Source organism: Suncus etruscus, chromosome 1 (assembly GCF_024139225.1).
Source record: "Suncus etruscus isolate mSunEtr1 chromosome 1, mSunEtr1.pri.cur, whole genome shotgun sequence".
NCBI classification, from domain to species: domain Eukaryota; kingdom Metazoa; phylum Chordata; class Mammalia; order Eulipotyphla; family Soricidae; genus Suncus; species Suncus etruscus.
Genome location: NC_064848.1, coordinates 112,374,877 through 112,394,753, shown reverse-complemented (window position 1 = coordinate 112,394,753; position 19,877 = coordinate 112,374,877). Strand labels below are relative to the sequence as shown.

General features: G+C 34.5%; 1 protein-coding gene across 1 annotated transcript in view; it reads left to right on the top strand.

Moving 5' to 3' along the window:
• RELN (reelin) overlaps positions 1 to 19,877 on the top strand; it is a 548,597-nt gene that overhangs the window by 324,338 nt on the left and 204,382 nt on the right. Inside the window, exon 11 of the mRNA XM_049783824.1 lies at positions 10,573 to 10,718. Within this exon, the coding sequence (XP_049639781.1) occupies positions 10,573 to 10,718 (146 nt within the window). The remainder of the gene's footprint in view (positions 1 to 10,572; positions 10,719 to 19,877) is intronic.

Sequence of the window (19,877 nt, the reverse complement as noted above, 5' to 3'; positions counted from 1 at the left end):
TGTAGTAGATATTATTTTCAATATCAGAAAGGTAGTACAAATAGGGCACTTGCCTTGCATCTACCAAAACACACTAGTAGTGATTTCTGAACACAGAGTCAAGAATAAAAAGGAAAGAAGGGAGGAAGAGAGGAAGGAAGGAATATGGGAAAATATTTTAAAATGGTTTTAGCTATTAAAAAATATATTTTAAAGGGCGAAGCGATAGTGCAGTGATAGGGCGTTTGCCTTGCATGCAGCTGACCCAGGATGGACCTGGGTTCTATCCTGGGTGTCCCATATAGTCCCAAAGCCAGGAGCGATTTCTGAGCACATAGCCAGGAATAAACCCTGAGAATCACCTGGTGTGACCCCAAAACCAAATATATATATATACATATTTTAAGGGCTGTTACTATCTATACAGTAGATAGCCATAAATAGCTATTTATTAATTATTAGTGGTAGTAATTATTATATAATTAATATTTATTAATTATTAATATATTATTTCTGAACAATAGCTAGCTGATGGTCTTCTCTAGAAAATAATGTTTGGGTATGTCAGATAAAATGAGAAAGATTTAAATTAATCCCTGATATTTTCTTCTTCTATTTCTTTTTTTCTCATTTTTTTTAGGAATATTTAATTTACTCCATCTGAGCCTGTCCTTGTTTATCTCAAGGAGTGCAAAATCATATAAGATCAAATGGTGTAATTAGCTTAAGGAGTTTTTGTGGTCTTTAGAATTACAATTATAGTTTGCCATTTAATTATAATTATAGTTGCCTTGGGTTATTAGAAAGCCCTTTACCATCTGTTGGACTCTTAGTTATTAGAAGAAGTAGATGTATAGTAATGGCAATTTTTAAAAAATCTCTTCAAAGTAACACTGCACTAACAAGCTTCCCCAGTAAGAGCTTATAGTCTAGTAACTCAAGAGAACTTAGAATCTATTCTAGATGGAATCATCTATCTTAATTATAGGTTACATATTTGTGCCTCCTTTTTATAGAATATTGCATTCTTTTGCATATTATTTCTGAATGAATTAAGATTTTTGTCTGTGCCAGTTTTTTCTACTCTTAAGGAGCATACTCTGTAGGTTTATCATCTGTAATTGCTAGACTTATTGCCATTGTTGCCATCTTTATCAGGTGATAAAGTGTTTATTCCATCTTTAATCATGAAAGGCTCAATATTCTGGCCTAAAATTGGGGAATGAACTATCTCAAGGAAACTTCTGGCAGCTCAGCTCTGAAAACGGTCTTGGTTCTGCCTTTAATGTTTAAGGGAAACTAACTGATTTCATGGCTCCTTTTATTTAATACAAAAAAAAGCATTAAATATCAACAACTTCACCTGGTAGGATTCTCATATCTAGGAAAGATACTTGCAGTAGCATGGATACTAAACAATAATAATATTAATAATGATGATAATAATAATAATAGTAATATTAGGGCTGAAAAGATAGTTTAATGATCCCAGAGCATGCTTTGCATGTGAGAGGCCTAAGTTTGGCACTTAATACAGCATGCATGGCCCCATGAAGCAACATTTATGTCAGCATATACTTAGAGTAAACCGGCGCCAAATATCAGCTTCTGTTATAAATAATTGTCCTTTAGAACAGGGTTTGATTTCATCACATCTATATAAAAGAAATATTCTTTAAAATATAAGCCAAGTATATCTCTTAAACATGACCAGGTGTGGCCCCCAAGCAAGCAATAATAATAGAATAAATAATAGTGGTAGTAATACTGGCAGTGGTGATGCCAATCATGGCATTTTATGAATGCTTTATAGGCAATAGAACTGAGACAAGGTCTGTCATTCAAGTTTTACAGGTACAGTATATAAATCTATAAAGACCCTGAATGCTTAGTGTTAGTGTTCAGTTTTTCATAGTCATGCCTGAAATATCTGCACAGGTTATTCAATTACCTCTTTAACAATTCCTCAAACCTACACCCTCAGTCTTAGGGTATCCTTAATTTCAAGTTTAAAGAAATATACTGACTGGAAGGTTTTAGAGGGTCTGAAATTACCTGCTTTCCATGAACTATCTACAAAGATTAATAAAGTATTCAGAACATATCCCAGATATAAATGATTTGGAAAGAGATATGGGTATGTTTTTGTGTGTGTGTGTGTGTGTGTGTGTGTGTGTGTGTGTGTGTGTGTTTGAGTTCTGTTTTTTGTTACCCCTCCTCAATTCCGTACGCTAAAATCACCTGCATAGTCAGACCCACACACAGCTGGGAGGGGTTTGCAGTTGGGAATAAAAGCCTTGCCTGGGGGGAAGAGAAGGAGATTCAGTCAGGATGGATGGAGGGCAGGCTGATGGAGGTTGTTTTAAAAAGCTTAGTACACCCCCAAAACTAAGACCAGTTTTTGTTCTTTTTTTCCTCACTTTTTAATAATGCTGGAACCAGAGTTTCTGACTGGTTTGATGTGCCATGGATGTGATTGTTGGTCAAACAGAATTGCCTGTTTGATTATGTACTCCTATCTTTGGTGCCTGTCAAAATTTGTATTTTGAAAGCATGAATGATGCATAATCCCTTGTGATCTGTGTTAGCATATATTTGAAAGAGTGTATACTTGGCTCACTTGCTATTAGTAAATGTTTGTGTCTGCTCAGCTAGCTTGGCTCTCCTCACCTTGCAGAAGCATAAATCACTAGCTTCTGTCAACTCTGGAATTAACCCACAGAATAAATGCAGATCACAGTGAGATATAAGTACTATTCTATGTATTTTTACTTTAAAGAAATCGTACCACTCCAACTGCTGTATCTGCACCTGCTTATCTTTTTTCTTATTATTTGTTATCCTATTTCACTATGTGAATAGGAAAGAAATACCAATTACTCCTACACATTCATGTCAGCATATACTCAGAGTAAACCGGTGCCAAATATCAGCTTCTGTTATAAATATTTGTCCTGTAGGAAAGGGTTTGATTTTATCACATCTATATAAAAGAAATATTCTTTAAAAAATAATTTGTTAAAATTTGCAAATTTATCCCAAAGATTTGTAGTAACTAAGAATAACAAATTAGAAGGGTTGCATCTTAGTCTCTTATAATGCTTTCAGCTAAACAGATCGCTTTCTCTTTATCTCATTTGCTATTAATAAATATCCTTTAGTCAATTTTCCTATTTTAACAAGCACCAAAATGATTTAATGAAGACAACCAGTAGGTAAATTAAAGACCCTTAAAGGTAAATATCAAGTCAGAATTGGAGAATTAATTAATTTTATATATAGCTCATATTTATGAAGTGTTTGCCAAATTTATTGCCCCAGTAGACACAAGGCAGATCTCTAGTTCTGAATAAGAATTGAAGTTTTTATTCTGAGATTCTGCTGTTACCTGTCTAATATTATTGTCACAAACTATTGAATTATTATAAAGGTCATTTTTGTCCAAATTAGTTTTAAAATGGAAATTAATTTACCTGAAAATGTAAAGTTTAAACATAAATTGAGGCTAATGAAAAAACCAAAACAAGTAGTAAAATGGATGATCACACTCAGAGCAGAATTCATTTTAAAATATTCTTTTAGGGGCCCGGAGAGATAGCACAGCGGCGTTTGCCTTGCAAGCAGCCGATCCAGGACCAAAGGTGGTTGGTTCGAATCACGGTGTCCCATATGGTCCCCGGTGCCTGCCAGGAGCTATTTCTGAGCAGACAGCCAGGAGTAACCCCTGAGCAACGCCGGATGTGCCCCTATCCCCCCAAAAAAAAATTCTTTTAGGGAGAATAATTTTCTGGCACAGCAATACTTGCTTACTATAAAGTGTGTATTATTTTTCAGAAATTGGATGTCTAAAAAAATATCCATTCAATGACCTTTCTTTTCTTCAGATAAAAAGAAAAATAAGAAGAAATCAGGTGTGATTTTTCAGATAGGTGCTTTGCAGATCACTGTGCTAAAAACTATCTGATCTGTAACTTGAGGGATTTGAGTACTAGCTTTCTAACGAAGATAAACTAAGCTCAGTATGACTTGTGGCTAGTTCATGTTCTCATGTCTTTTCCCATTAAGAATCGGAATGTTAACTGTGATTTTCTGGCCAGATTCCAGCTTGGTTAATTGCATGCTGTCTACCTAAATTCCCTTTGCTTGGGATGCTCTTCACTCTGGATTGCATTACTCTTATTGTCATGTTTCCCCAAGAGGCAGATACATGATATCCTAGAATGAGCCAGAATATAATTTATTAAACTAATAAGAGTACTTTGGGGATGAAGGGTTAAATATAAGTCGTGTTCTTTTCACAATTTCCACCCGATGTGGCCTATTTGTTCAGTAATTAATGTGGAATAGTGTAAGTAAAATATGGAATCGAGCCAAATCACCAATGCAAGAGTGACAATAAAATGGGAACAGATGATTCTGATAAATTTTACTAAATGTAATCATTCCAATAAGCCTCCAGAGCCACTATGTCTAGTGAACTTTCTTTTTTCTTTTTTTTTTTTTTTTTTGGTCTAAAGCTGGCACACTTCATCACTAATTATGTTAACAGTTTATTCAGAAAGCAAAATTAATTTTATATTTTATGAACTTCAAAAACATAGTAAGTTTCTCTCATCTCTGTACCCAGCACAGCACACAGTAACATTCATAATGACACTCATTAAGGAAAGGTTTGTTAAATGAATGAATGAAGATACAAGCAAAAAAAAAAGTGCATTGACTGATTTTCTAAGATTCATGAAGCTTTGAAGAGGCATGTTGCCTAAAATAGCTCATCTAATTCTTACAGTTACCCACATTTAATAGATGGAAAGCAGACTTAGAGAGGTCAAATGGCTACTCCCAAATCAAACAACTTTGATTTCATAAGCAAGGATTTCTTGTTTTAAAACCTGACCATTTTATTTCTCCATATCTTGCATTCTCCCATTCTGTGCCTGGTATTCTTTGAGCACAGAAAGCTGAAAATCTCATACACTGTGAAAGACAGGTTTATTCCTATACACAAGATTAACAATAGCCCTATGGAATTTTACATTGTTATTCTTCCTCTCATTACTCCAATTCAAATCTGTCACTGTTGCTGTTTTAGAGTTGTCATCACTATTGCCAAGTAATTATATTCTTGTCATAAAATATACCATAAATTGAATCTTTATGAATCTTAGTACAAAGTGGTTCACGTGGGGATGCTTAATGAATTCAGAAAATAATGAGAAAAAAAATACTCTTTAAGCTTCCTAAAATTCAGTCACCAAGGTTGACTCTATTGTGTTGACTAGAGAAAATGCTCTTCAGGCCTACTGCACCTGGACTGTATTCATAGCCAAGTTTTCAGCTTTTTAACTGACATTAAATTACCTAGAAACTGAATGCGTGGAAAATGACAGAAATTTATTTCGCCTCATGAGAGAAATAATTCTCTCTCCATTTTAATTTTTTCTATCCTGCTAAATTCTGTATCTTTAAAGATCATTGAACCAGGAAGTAGGAAATAAGCGTATGATAATAGCTATAGCAGAGCGAAAGACTTAGAAGACACAATGATTTGTAGAGTGCAAGTGTGTTGCTTTACAATAGCTGAATCACACATCTCATTTTAACCCAGAAACTCCGATACCAATATATTTCATTTCCATCCAGGCAGTGGCTAATTTATGGCTCTGCCAACAATGCCATTTTAATTAATTTTATTCATCTTATTTCTCTTTCCTCTGCTCTCCATATCTCATCTGTTTGCGTTGCTTAGATTTTAATTAAAAAATCTCTCCTCTCTAAGGAGCAATCTGAAGTGGCAAAAATAATCACTTAAAATATTACAGTCATTAAAAAATTGGCTGTGGTGAAAGCCATGCATTTTCAATTTTCCTACAAATGATGTTTTAGCTTCCTTTTAAAGTGCACTTTGTATCTGAATTGTCTGCCACCAGCCAGCTTGGCTATCAAAAATGGTCTTCCAGCTGGGTGGGCTGAGTGACAACTCCTTAATGGAGGAAATGGATAGTTCTTTGCTCATGTGGAGGGGAGGGCATACCAGGCAGATTTTGTTCCATCTGCCACCAGCTCTCTCCAAGCTGGCATTGCCCAAGTGTCCAATATCCATATTCCAACAAAATGTATATTGTCAAAAAATAAATTGTAATACTCTAGAAACCTGAAAGAATCATAAGGATCACTATATTCCAGGGACATCATATTTAAAGGTACCTTGATGTTCATCTTGTATAAAAACCTAATTAAGCTCTACACATACTTTTACAAGTGCTGAGGTGAAGCCATTAATATTTTCAACGGAGTATAGGGAGCAACCTTAGAAAACTGCTATCCTGAATTGTTGCCAAGGGTTTACTATACTGAGGAATTTGAACCGATGTTTCCTGTTGATACTTTCCTGAATGGCAAATTCTTAGTTACACGATGTTACTTAGTTACACTATGTTCTTCATATTAAAGGAAATATTAAAATATTTTCAGTTGACTAACAGAAACAAATGACATATAATTAAAGGATTTTTGAAAATAGGAACTCTGAATCCAGGGACTTGAGTACATTTTTTGGCATGCTGTAACTCAGGTTCAGTCTCCGACACTGCCTGGTACTCTAAGGACCCATCCAAGGTTAGACCCCCCCAAAAAATATACTACTATATATTGAAATAAAAGTGAAACCAAAATATAAAAACATGCTTACATTTAGAGGTAGAAAATATCATTACTTGGTATAAAATTAATGAAAATAAGGTAAAAGAATTATAATAAATATGTAGTAGGAGGGTTAGAAATAGAATAAGTGAGAGAATTTACACCTATATTTTTTACCCAAAATCAATGCTTTTTATCCTGTTCTGTATTCAATATAATTTGGTCAAAAGCTCTTAACCTAGAAAATTATGTTACTTCTGGTTGTTTTCTGGAGAAAACTTGATAGATTTTCTTACTATATTTACTGTAGTTCAGAATTTTGTATTGTTCTTGTTCTTATCTTATGAGTCATATATTTCACAAAGATAGATACTTGTATTTTGAAGATTTTAGACCTTAGTTGTTATTGTATATAAGTGAACCTGAATAGATGCTAAGCAAAAAGAGCTGTGTATTAAAATCTCTGAGAACAATTGTCCTGAATTCCATTTATTTACCAGTGTACATTATGTTTGGATTTTAACATAAAAGACTGATGTTCAGTGCAATGCAAATTATCTCTAAGAAAAGTGGTGACAAAAATCTTACATTAAGTTTTTTCATCTTGGTAGAATGTTTGGCAATCTGTCAAAATTTGGAGGACTTGAAACATTCTAATGAATTATTCTACTTTCCCTGAAAATAAATGTATTGGCAGTATTATTACCATAATTGTATGTGCACAAATTCTCTTACGGATTGCCAATGACTTTTAGTTTATCCAAATAATTTAAATGACTATAAGTGATATAATAAATATTACTTATATTTAATAATCAACCACCATTGTAGTTATGCTTAAATGTAGATATGGATCGGAATGTATCATTGCTAGCTAATTTTTAATGACTAGATTATCACAAATGTCCTCTTAAACTAATAAATATATTTAGCAGCAGCAAAATAATGAATGAAAAGATTCCATAAAATATACTTCTTCCAGATTCAATCTCTGGTATCCCATCCTGAACACCTTCATATGTGATTGATCTCTGAGCTCAGAGCTAGGAGTAAGCCCTGAGCACCACTGGTGTGGCCCCAAAACCAAAAAATATATGTGTGTGTATATATAAATATATACTTTAACTTTTCTAAAATAACACTTGTTTACATTTTCTAAAATAATATTTCTACATATTTTATACAAATTTTACATAAATTTCAATCTCAACCTAATTAAAATGTAGCAAAGTATGTTAATAATAAAACTCTCAGAAGAGTAACAAAATATAATTATACATAACACCATATTAAAATAGTAACAAGTCTAAAAGATATAGAAACAAAATGAAAATAATGAAAATTATATTCCTCTAAAAATTACCTTTGTTTCATGTTAGTGCGCTATTCTTTTTCTAAACTAATATAGCCTTTAAAATTATAATGCATATTATACCCTTTTCACATTTCACAGCTCTTTCTCTTTACACAATAATAGACATGTATGCTGTTCATTGGGTAGTGACTTAATGTGTTATTTGATTTGATGTCAGAATTCAAATTAACATGGGGCCTGATTCTTCAAGATTCCAAAATGTGAAGATAACTGTGCATGTTGTTATTTAGAGCTTAGCTTATATTTTATCAGGAAACAAAATTTTTCTATAAAAATAGTTGTCTTTACAAAATTAGTATTAGTAGAGTGTCCTTGTGTTTGTCATCACTTGACAATTTTTATTTACTGTTAAATTGAACCCTAGTTTTGACCATTGAGTATGGGTTAGGGATCATTATGTGCTGAGCTCAGTTTATCCCTCATGAATAGTAATATTCATTATGTCATGAAAAACATCTCTGAAGCTGATATATGCCATACCCTAGAATATTATCTAAGATGCCTCACTTCTTTGTGTTGTGAAATTATGCCTCTAAGATCATATTCACTCTGACTCACTTGAACTTCAGAAAGCCTATGAAAACTTCATTTACTCTTTCAGTATAGTACACTAACTGTTTCCCCAGTTGATTTTACCAGTCATAGATATTTTATCAAAACACACTTCTTAGAATACATCAATTTTGTTCTGAGGGGCCGGAGAGATAGCACAGCGATAGGGCTTTTACCTTGCATGCAGCCAACCCAGGAGACAGTGGTTCAATTCCAGGCATCCCATATGGTCCCCCAGCCTACCAGGGGTAATTTCTGAGTGCAGAGCCAGGAGTAACCCCTGAACACCACTGGGTGTGACCCAAAAACCAAAAACCAAAAAAAATTTTGTTCTGAAATACTGCTGACAAATAAATACTGAAATCTCATAGACAGCTATTTATAATCTTTATAGTCTAATTCTCAATACCATGTCTAGCCTTTGATATTTAAATTTGAATTTGTACTTTTATTTGTCCATTCAGAAACTATTTAAAGAGCTTATTTATAAAACTTGTTCACCTAGACCTTACTGGGACAGTAATTTTTATCCTCACACATTTTCTAGCATCTACTCGAAACTATTGTTACATCTTTATACAGGAAATTTTTGATAAAAAAGGATTACAAATATAAACTCCTTACCACCAATGCAATTCCTTTCTGAATGCATATGAGTTTTCTGTAAAAGATTAGTTGAAGGATGGAATGATAGTAGAGCAGGTAGGGCACTTGCTTTGCATGCAGCTGACCAGGATTCAACCCCTACACTACCATATTGTTCCCTGAACATCACCAGGAATAATCTAGGAGTAACCCCTGGTAATCACCAGTGTGCCTCCCTCAAAAAAAGACGCATAAAAGATTAATTTATTACCTGAAAAGATATAAACATACCATTTATTCGATAATTGAATTTTCATTAATATTTTAAATTATTTATTTGAAATGCTGTGTGTGCTAGAATGCCGTAAGGAACAAAATAATAGTAATTTCTGTTCTGCAGAACTGGTAGTTATTAAACCTAACTAGTCAGTTTTGTACACTTAATTTTCCTTATTGGTATTTTATTTTAAGAATGCAAAAAGGTAAAAGAATTTTAACCTTTATTCTACAATCATATGTGATTTATAAATCATATGTGATTTATTGCCAAAAATGATACAAAGCTTTTATTCAGCACTCAATTTACCCAACTCTAAACTGTGACCCTGCCTTTGACTATCACATTTAGATGCAAAAAATTTTTTGCCTAAAAGGCATCATAAAAAAGTTTTTGTCTTGATTATTTGTATGGCTAGAGTTTTTTTTTGTTTTTACAGTTGGTGAAGTGATTACAATAATGTTGACACATTTTATTTTGATACATATGGCTACTACTTGTGTGTTGGGGTGTGGGCTTGTTTGTTTATTTGTTTGGTTGGTTGTTTTATTCTTGAGAATAACAAATTGTGAATTCCAAGCTTCTCAGAGTGGTCATCTTACATATATCAGGTATGGGCAGAAGCTTTTACTCAAAAGGTAGCCTAGAATATATGATTATATCAGGGATTACTTTGACCTTTTGTTATATTCAATGTTTTGATTACCTGGATATTCTACTCATATCCCATTTACAGAAAAATTGTGAAAGACTTGAATGGCAAGTCAGAAATATGGAATATTGAAAAGGTCAATGTGATTTAGCCCATAACCACATGATTGAAAATATCTGGCAGGTAATTATCACACTTAGTTCAACAAGGACTGTGGTAAAGATGGGATATTATTTCAATTAAAGTATTCTTGTTTCACACTAATGCTGGAGTTGGCAGAGCTCAAATACCCTTTTGACTCCATTTGTCTAATAACTTAATAAGTTAGAAGCAAAATGTAATTGAATTAAACAAGAATAAAAGAAGAGGTAACCAGCTCTTTTGATCTGAGTGTATTATAATGGGAATAATATAATGACTTTTCTACAAACTAATTATACACGAGTAAGGCAGATACAACTACAAAACTAATTCAACAGTCACCCCATGCTCTCTTTTTTTAATCTACAGCATAGTTGTCAATCAGATGGGAACTCTATTTATTTCCATGGAAATGAAGGCAGCGAGTTCAATTTTGCCACCACCCGGGATGTAGATCTATCTACAGAGGATATTCAAGAGCAATGGTCAGAAGAATTTGAGAGCCAACCTACTGGGTAAGTAATTGTTACATCCCATGCAGTGTATAGCACATAATTCACCTATTGGATATATTTTAAAAGCATACTGTTAAATAGCAAAAGAACATTTAAAACTGATTATTTTTTTCATAGATAAGCCTAAAGAAGTAGTACATGTACACTAAACAATCTTTAAATAATCTGCTACTTTTACTGAAAATGAAAGTATTGAAACACTTTCATCAAATCTTTGTTTCTCCATCTCTAATTGGAAGACCTTTTTTTCTCTTTGTGTATATACTTCTTTTTTACTACCACTATATTGAGACTATCAGTTGTCTCCCTAGGATCTGAGATGTTAGATGCTTATCCCCGATTTTCAGCAAAATATGGCTTTAATCTATAAAAATTATTTGGGAGGACGTTAATCTTTTGAGAGAATTTTAAGAGGCTGAGAGACTGCAGTAGAAAATACCTAAAGCAGTGACAATAGTGGGCATTATTTTTTAAAATTCTAAGCTGTGTGCCTACTCCATAGCCTATACCCCTAAATTATTCCCTACTAATTAAGCAGCAATTTCAAATGTTAAAAAAGATTAGTAAATTCAGAGAATCAAAATATGTCTGAATTAGAAAGAAATCCCTAGGAATTTCTGGGCTCTATGTTTCCTGAGGCTATGATGCAGATGAATAAATTAACATAAAATGTAGTTTCTTAACATATATGAATATAATTTAACATGGAGAGTTTCTGCAGCTCACAACCACATGAAATTTAGCTATATCTTTCAAATCTCAACAAATTAATTGAAACTTCTTTTGTTTGTTTTTTTGGTTGCTTGGTTGTTTTTTGTTTGTTTGTTTGTTTTTTGGTCCACACCCAGTGATGCTCAGAGGTGACTCCTGACTATGTGCTCAGAAATCACTCCTGGCTTGGGGGACCGACCATATGGGATGCCAGGGATCAAACCATGGTCCCTCCTGGGTCAGCCATGTGCAAGGCAAACGCACTACTACTGTGCTATCACTCTGGCACCATTAATTGAAACTTCCAAGTGCTGTTCTTCTCCTAGCAACCCCACTTCCTATACAGTGCTCAAGAACATTTATAGTCAGTGAGGGAACCAACAGCCTGAACTGCCATTATTGCTGTGTCTGCTGCCATGTATCATTATTGGCAGATTCCTAAGTAGCCAACGAAGTCCTGATCTTCTAGCTTTGGGAAATCTAGTAAGCTTCTAAAAAGGGTGATATGTAAAAGGTTCACCCCCTATCTCATTGTAGACCTACCTTTCTGGGCCTCACTTGAACCCTTCAGTCTTACAAAGACTTCCTCCTCCATGTTTCTATTTGCTTGAAGTTTTGTACCTGGTGGCATTTGAGTGTCTTCTTGATGGATCACTACAACTACTATTGTTCTTGTTCATCTCCAGGAGCACTCTAGGAGTTGAACTTCTTTCTTTGTAATCTTTATAGTATAAAGAACAGAGTTCATTCCAGTGTCCATCAGACCATCAGGTTTTGGTTTTTGTTTATTTGTTTTTGGTTTTTTGGGTTTTGGGTCACACCTGGCAGCATTCCTGGCTCTATGCTCAGAAATCACTCCTGGCAGGCTCAGGGGACCATATGGGATGCCGGTATTCGAACCATCGACCTTCTGCATGCAAGGCAAACACCTTACTTTTGTGCTATCTCTCTGGCCCCCAGACCATCAGGTTTTAATGGAGTTCAAAACGATTGACACAGGCTTGTTAATCTCTCTTTGGGAAATAAAGGATTTGTTACCAACTGGAAATCTGATATAATACACCAATTTCTCCTACAGAGCTAGTATAGGGGTTAAGACACTTGCTTGCACATGGCTGAAACCTATTCAGTCTCAATACCACATAATAGTATCCTGAAAACAGAGCCAGGAGTAAGCCCTGCCCATAGATGACCACCCACCACAAATGATCTAATAATATACTACTTCAATCCCTCAAGTCTGATTGTGGGAATTTACTGCCTGGATGGGATTCCAACTTTTGAAGCACAAGAAATTCATTCAATCCATAACCTACACCTTCATCACTGAAGGGATTCTGGGCCATCCTCTGCAATGGCCCTCACATCCTCTGGGTCATCAAATAGTTTCCTATGACACTAGATCATTTCCATGGAAGCAGGGAGAGAAACACAAGTTTAATCTCTAATATTATCTTTCAGATACACATATATGATCTCTCATTTATTATCTCTTGCCCCTATCCAGGAAGTCTTCAATTATGGCCTTATTATCTATATGTTCTTCCTCAAAAAGTACCCTCTTTTACTTTTCACTAACTTTCAAATATCTGTTAATTTATTAGTGGAAGCTTCGTTTAGACAAATGAAAACCTCTTAGTTAATTGAACTTAGAAAGTAAAGGTTTGATATGACAAGAAAGAAAAAATTTTACAAAAATAAATGTATTATTCCAGAGCCAGTGTTAGCTAAATAATATGTTCCAGTGAACAGACCAAATATTCTGTTTTCAAAAACACTAATGATATAGGAAAATTTGTGGCTGAACCAAATAATTCATCCTCTGAATCATGAAGAGGACTTAATTATTGGCGCCAGAAAAAGTCCTAAAATCAATATGGACTATCACAAAATATGTCATTCACTCAATGACTCAGGTGGTTTTAATGATCCTCTAGCCATTTCTCGGGACCAAGGAGTCATCAGGGTTTTGGTTACATTTAATATGCTGATACTTTTAGACCATGGTATTGTCAGCATTTCTCTTTTAGTAGCATAAAATAATGTGCTTGACAAAAAGCACCTGTGTTATTCTAATTGGTAGATTCATCCAAATTCTAAACGCAGTTTAATTATTCTAGCAACCACACCTTAGGGTTATTTGCAGCTTCTCCCCTAGGATATCAGGTCGCACATTTCCCACGCACACCAATTACCTAACTGAAGTTCTCATCTGAGGCTCAGTTAGCAAGTTAGTTTTATGTAAGATAATAAAGGTAATGAGAGAATCTAGTTTTCTCTCTGAGATTATTTTTTAAAAAATGCAATTTTTTGGTGGCGGGAAATGCTCACTGGTAAAGGTTGTTGTACATTGTATGACTGTAACTCAATCATGAACAACTTTATCTGTGGGGAAAAAAAACACTATAGTTTAAACAAACTTATACCCACGGTGCTTAAATAATTTTTTTTTATTTTACATGCAAGTTTTGTCGAGAATGAATGATAATGGTGATTCTGAGTGAGTGAATGAGTGTATGAGAGTGAGTGAGTGAATGAGTGAGTGAGTGAGTGAGTAAGTGAGTTTCTTCACCACACCCACCCATCCCCAATTCCAATTGTTGCTTTATTGGTCTAGAAAATAATGCTTTTGTTTTTAATCATAGCTTTAGTGTTCAAATATCTTGTTACGAAATCAAATTAATGTGACTTTTTTTTAACCTAAGTTAAGAATTGACAAAGGAAAGCAGATTACCATTGGTAGTAAAATTCCTGATGGGTTTTGTTTTCTCAGCTAGGTTACTGAATATTTGCCTCATTCTCAGTTATCACCACCCACGGACAGTTTATCATTAGAAACTCATTTGCTAAAATAGAAAACAGAGATGCTAATCTCCACTCAAAAAGTAGCAAATTAAATTTAGTAAAATCTGCACTTTTGAGGTCACTTTGTTTTGTTTTATTTTGGAGGAGTATCCTGGCAGTGCTCAGGTCTTACTCCTGGCTCTGTGCTCTGGGATCATTCTTGGAGGGCTTAGGGGTAACATAAGGATTACCAGAGATCAAATTCAATTTGGTCACATACTAGGTAAGCATTCTATACACTGTACTATCTTTCAGTCGCTTTGCCACTCCTCCAAAATATTTTTTCTTTTATAAATAAATTCTTTAATTGAATTATGGTTAGATACAAAGCTACAAAGTTGTTCCTGATTTAAGTTCAGCCATAAGTGTACAACATCCTTCACCAATGCATATTTCTCACTACCAATATCTCCAGTTTCCTCCTCTTATTCCTCCTACTCCTCCTCCCTCTTCTTTTTCTCTCTTCCTTTTTTTTCTTATAAACACTGTGGTTTGCAATATGTTACTGACAGGCTATCATGCTTGTCACCTTATCTCCTTTCAGCACCTAGTTCTTGTCCAGAGTGATCACTTCCAACTATAATTGCCAGAGTTCCTTCTTTGCCCTAACTGCACTTCCCCCACTATTTATGGCAAGCTTCCTACACTCTTTTAAAGAAAAAATGCATTTACTATGGATAGAATATTGTCATTACTTATGTTTTCCTCTATAGGAATTATGAAAAAAATAAAAAGTATATTCAGTCCTCTCTAATAATACCTCCATAGTCTTTAGTATGAAGCAAAATATAGACACTAGCTCATTATAATATTTAACTGATAGCCACTTTCTCAACTATTTTTAGTTTTCTACTATTGAATCGAATTATTTGATCTCAAATCACAAGAATTCTAGAACTGTTTGTCTTTCCTATCACAAAGTTGTCTCAATCCAACACTGCCCATTTTATATTTTAGGTGATATCTCAGTTTTTGTTCCTAAAGAAAATACATCTGTTACTTCAGCAAGAAAGAAACTTTAATAGATACACTGATAATTTATGTGAGTCTATCTAAACTTTGGCTTAACCTTAACAAACACATCATTTGATTAGCAACTGCCACATTTCACCTAGCTAAGGCTGTTTTTAAATAGTAATGGGCTATACAAAAACACATTCCTAGGTTGTGCAAGTTGTATGTCTTTTGTATCAAATGCAAATATTGTGCTTTGACTATTCACTTTTTTCTTTAAAAAAAATAAACCTGTTTTATTGTTGTAGCCAGAGAATTTATGTTAAAGAATAGTGGCACAAACATCATGAATATTTGATTGTTGAATTAAAACATCATGTTTCTCGGGGCCAGAGTGGTGGCGCAAGCAGTAAGGCATCTGCCTTGAGTGCACTAGCCTAGGACAGACCGTGGTTCGATCCCCTGGCATCCCATATGGTCCCCCAAGCCAGGAGCTATTTCTGAGTGCATAGCCAGGAGTAACCCCTGAGCATCACCGGGTGTGGCCAATAAAACAAAACAAAACAAAACAAAATTTATGTTCCAGTTTTCCAGCTGCCTTTCAAATCCTTTGACAGTATAGGAAATGAGCAAATGAACCTATATTACACTGTAAATCAAGAAGCTATGCCCTGGTTGGGTCAGTAATTCTGAATGATTATAAGAGAGCAGAAGAGAGAGAGAGAGAGAGAGAGAGAGAGAGAGAGAGAGAGAGAGAGAGAGAGAGAGAGAGAGAGAGAGAGAGAGAGAGAGACTTAGGAAGGAGAAAATTCCAGCCAGAGCATTGTGTTGAATATAATAATAGAAAGGTTCCAGTGCTGCTCCCATTCCTGCTGGACTGGACAGGGTGACACTGGAGGGTTGTTAGGGAGGGGCATTAAATAAGATTATTTCTAAATAGTCTTTTTAAAATTTTATTTATTTATTTTTGGTTTGAGGGACACACCCAGTGGTGCTCAGGGTTTACTCCTATATCTACACTCAGGATCACTCCTAGTGGGCTCGGGGTCTATATAGAATACTTGGGATTAAACTTGCAAAGCAAATGCCCTTGACTCCCTAAATCAAATTATTTGCTATACCTACTCCAAGCCAAGGCTTTTGCCCAAGGAAAGAACAATGACTGGAGTAGCAGGGCATTGTCTAGTAAGCATAAATCTAACAGGAATTTAAAATTCCATAAGTACTCATCACAACTATTTCTGCCCAGCATCAGTGGCGTTTGTTTGTTTGTTTGTTTGTTTGTTTTGAAACCACACTGAGTGATGCTTAGAGCTTAGCCCTATCTCTGCACTCAAAGATCACTGCTGAAAGTGCTCAGGGGACCATCTCGGATGCTAAGAATCAAATCCTGGTTGGCCATATGCATATCAAGTGTCCTACACTCTGTGTTATCACTTGCCTGATCAATAACAACTTTAAACAAAACTGAGAGAATTGCAGGTTTAATCTAGAATCATCAAGTTGATTTGCTACTTATATGTTTAGATGGGTTCCTATCAACCTATGTTCTGTTTTCTATTTAGTATAATTTTTTTTACTATTTACTCTTATTCACTTTCTTGACATTTACTATACTAAGTAATTTGTCTGTGTTCTGTTAACTTGAATACCTTAAAACTTACTAAGCCTAATGTTAATCTTTTAATTTACATATTGACATGTTTTTTTCCTAACATTAAGGGTTAACCAGAGAGCTGCTGCAAGCAAATTCTCCATTTCTCATGATCATTCTTTCTCATCTGTAACTCTTATGTTAGTTCACCTTGCTTTAATTCCAGGTTTTTATTAAAAGTTTTAATTAACCAGTAGTTATTCAGACTAAACTTCAAGATTTACCTTTTTTTCTTGCTCACTCCTCTTTTCTGAATTTCTCTTCCTTCTTTTTAATTAATTTTTAGTAATACACTTACAGCAGTTTTTTTTTTTCAGAGAGATATTTCAGGGGTGAATAGTGAATAGACACTGCAGAGTAGTCAGCAAGGCCTTAGTACAGGGATTGTGCTGTGGAGTACCTCAGACCTGTCAGCACCACCTCAGCACTCTTGTGTTACAGATGAAGTGCAATCTTTCATTCACTCATCATCTCCTTACTGAAAGATTGTTTAAGTATTAACACTCTGTACTGTACTATTACTTCTTCAAAACTGATGCTCTGTTAATTCTAGTATAAAAATTAGAACTGGAGACAGGAGAGATAGTACAGTGCTAAGGCTCTTGCCATGCACACAGCTAACCCAGATTTAATCCCATGCACTGCCAGGAGTAATTCCTGAGTGCAGAGCTAATATCAGCCCCTGAGCACTTCCAGATGTGATCTACCCCCCCCCCCAAATAGAACTGATCATAATTTATAAATTTATATGCATGATCACTAAGATTTGTTTTAAAACATCACTAGCACCAGATTTTGCAAGGGTCAAAAGGAGACTAACATGTTAAGATTCTGTAATGTCCAGAAAATTTTTTTCTTTAAATACTCTCCATGTAGGTGAATTTCCGCTGGATTGTCATGAATGCTGTGTGCTTTTTTACCATCCTGAATCTAAAATATTTTTACTAATATTACTCCAAGTAGAGTGTATATAAATGTAGTACATGTAATAAGACCCTAAAATAAATTTAAATTTGGTGAAATAGAGAGGAACCAAATGAAAAAGAAAATTCCTGAAAGTCAGTGTATACAGGAAGCTTCAAACAAAGCTCGTTTTTTACCTTCATCAAAGCTGTCATGCTGGAGAGAAAGTCTATAAAAGCAATGGCAGTGGAGAAACCTTCAGCCAAAGGATAGACCTTGCTAGACATCACAAGAGTCATAATGGAGAGAAACCTCATGAATATAAATGAATGTGGAAGGGTCTTTACCTATGGCACATTCCTTATTAAATATCAGAATCATCCCAAATAGAGGCCTCACAATGTCATGAATTTATTCAACCTTAGAGAATTTATAGTAGATTAAAAAAAAACTTATGAATTTGGTAAATGTGGGTTCTTAAAAACTAGGCTTTATTCGGTATTGAGCAGAAGTAGAATATCTGGTAATTTCAAATCTAAAGTTTTCAATTTTAGGCAGTTTAATAAATTTTAGAAAATATAATAAAACTATCTTCATAGTATGAAATTCCCTCATTAACTTTTGAACCTTCAATACTAATATTAGAGAAAATGTGGTTAAACTATCATATCTTTATTGCCTGCTATATGAATTGACTGTTTCTTCATTTTTCATGAAAGCTATGTTCTTAGTGCAAGATAGACATGTAAAATAATAATTAAAATCCCCCTCTTCTAATCCCATTTTCACTATTAAATATTAAGTTTTACTATCAAGACAAGTTTTACTATCAAGACAAAAAGAAAAGAATTGAATTTTCTATACTAAAGAATAGCTTGATTTAAAAGTAAAACCAACAAACTGAATATTTTTAGTTAGTAAGTATGATTATTATTTCAAAAGGGAGATATAGTGGTTTAGATATGCCTCAATATATAAAATTTATTAAAAATCAGTGGTTTATATGTTTATTAATTTCTGAAATATATTTCTAAATCAAAAATTGGATAAATATCTGCATTTGTATATATTTTTCATTTTGATAGTTACTTAAATATTTCTAGTACTTAAAAGATATATAGTATTTAAAAACTTATGAAGTTGGGGCTGGGGCAATAGCACAGTGGTAGGGCATTTACCTTGCATGCGGCCAACCCAGGACAGACCCGGGTTTGATCCCAGGCATGTGGTCCTCCGTGCCTGCCAGAAGCTATTTCTGAGCACAGAGCCAGGTTAACCCCTGAGTGCTGCTGGGGTGTGACCCAAAAACAAAAAAGACAACAAAAAAAACTTAATAAGTAATAGTAAGTTTCAGTTTTATTGGTTTAAATGACATTCAAAGTAAACAGCATATTGTGATGATTTGATATGAATATACATGTAAAAGTTTCCTCTTCTCTAGGTCATTAATATATCTATCATCTCACATTTATTTACTTATATTTTTGCTAAAAACATTTTACTCTTATATATTTCTTAAAAGTGCTTATGAATGAACTAATTGAAAATTTTATTCTCAAATTATTCCAAAACAACTAATAGTAAGAGCTTTTCTGCTAAAATAACTCTATATGTTGCTTGTTGTTTTAAGACAATATTTCAGTGACATATATCTATATTAGAATTGAATGAGGAAAAATTGCATTTCAGTAACTGGGAAGGTTTTTACAGCAAGAAGGATGCTTGCCATGCACATGGCTGAATCAGGCTCAATCACCAGCACCCCATATTGTTCCCTAGCTCCTACCAGGAGTGATCGCAGAACACAGCTGACTGTGCCCTGCCCAAAATAAGGAAAGATCAAATTTGATGAGTGGATATCTATAAGGGCCTTTGGGTGACTGCTGAAGAAAAGTGGGCTCTCTGGTGGTGGGTTTGGTGTTGGAATGATATATGCACGAAAAGTATAATTGAAAGTATTTTATATTCTGGTATGTCAATAAAATAGGTTTTAAAAATATTTCTCTCCGGGGACGGGAAGATGGCGCTAGCGTAGGACGGACCGCGGCTCGATCCCCCGGCGTCCCATATGGTCCCCCCAAGCCAGGAGCGAC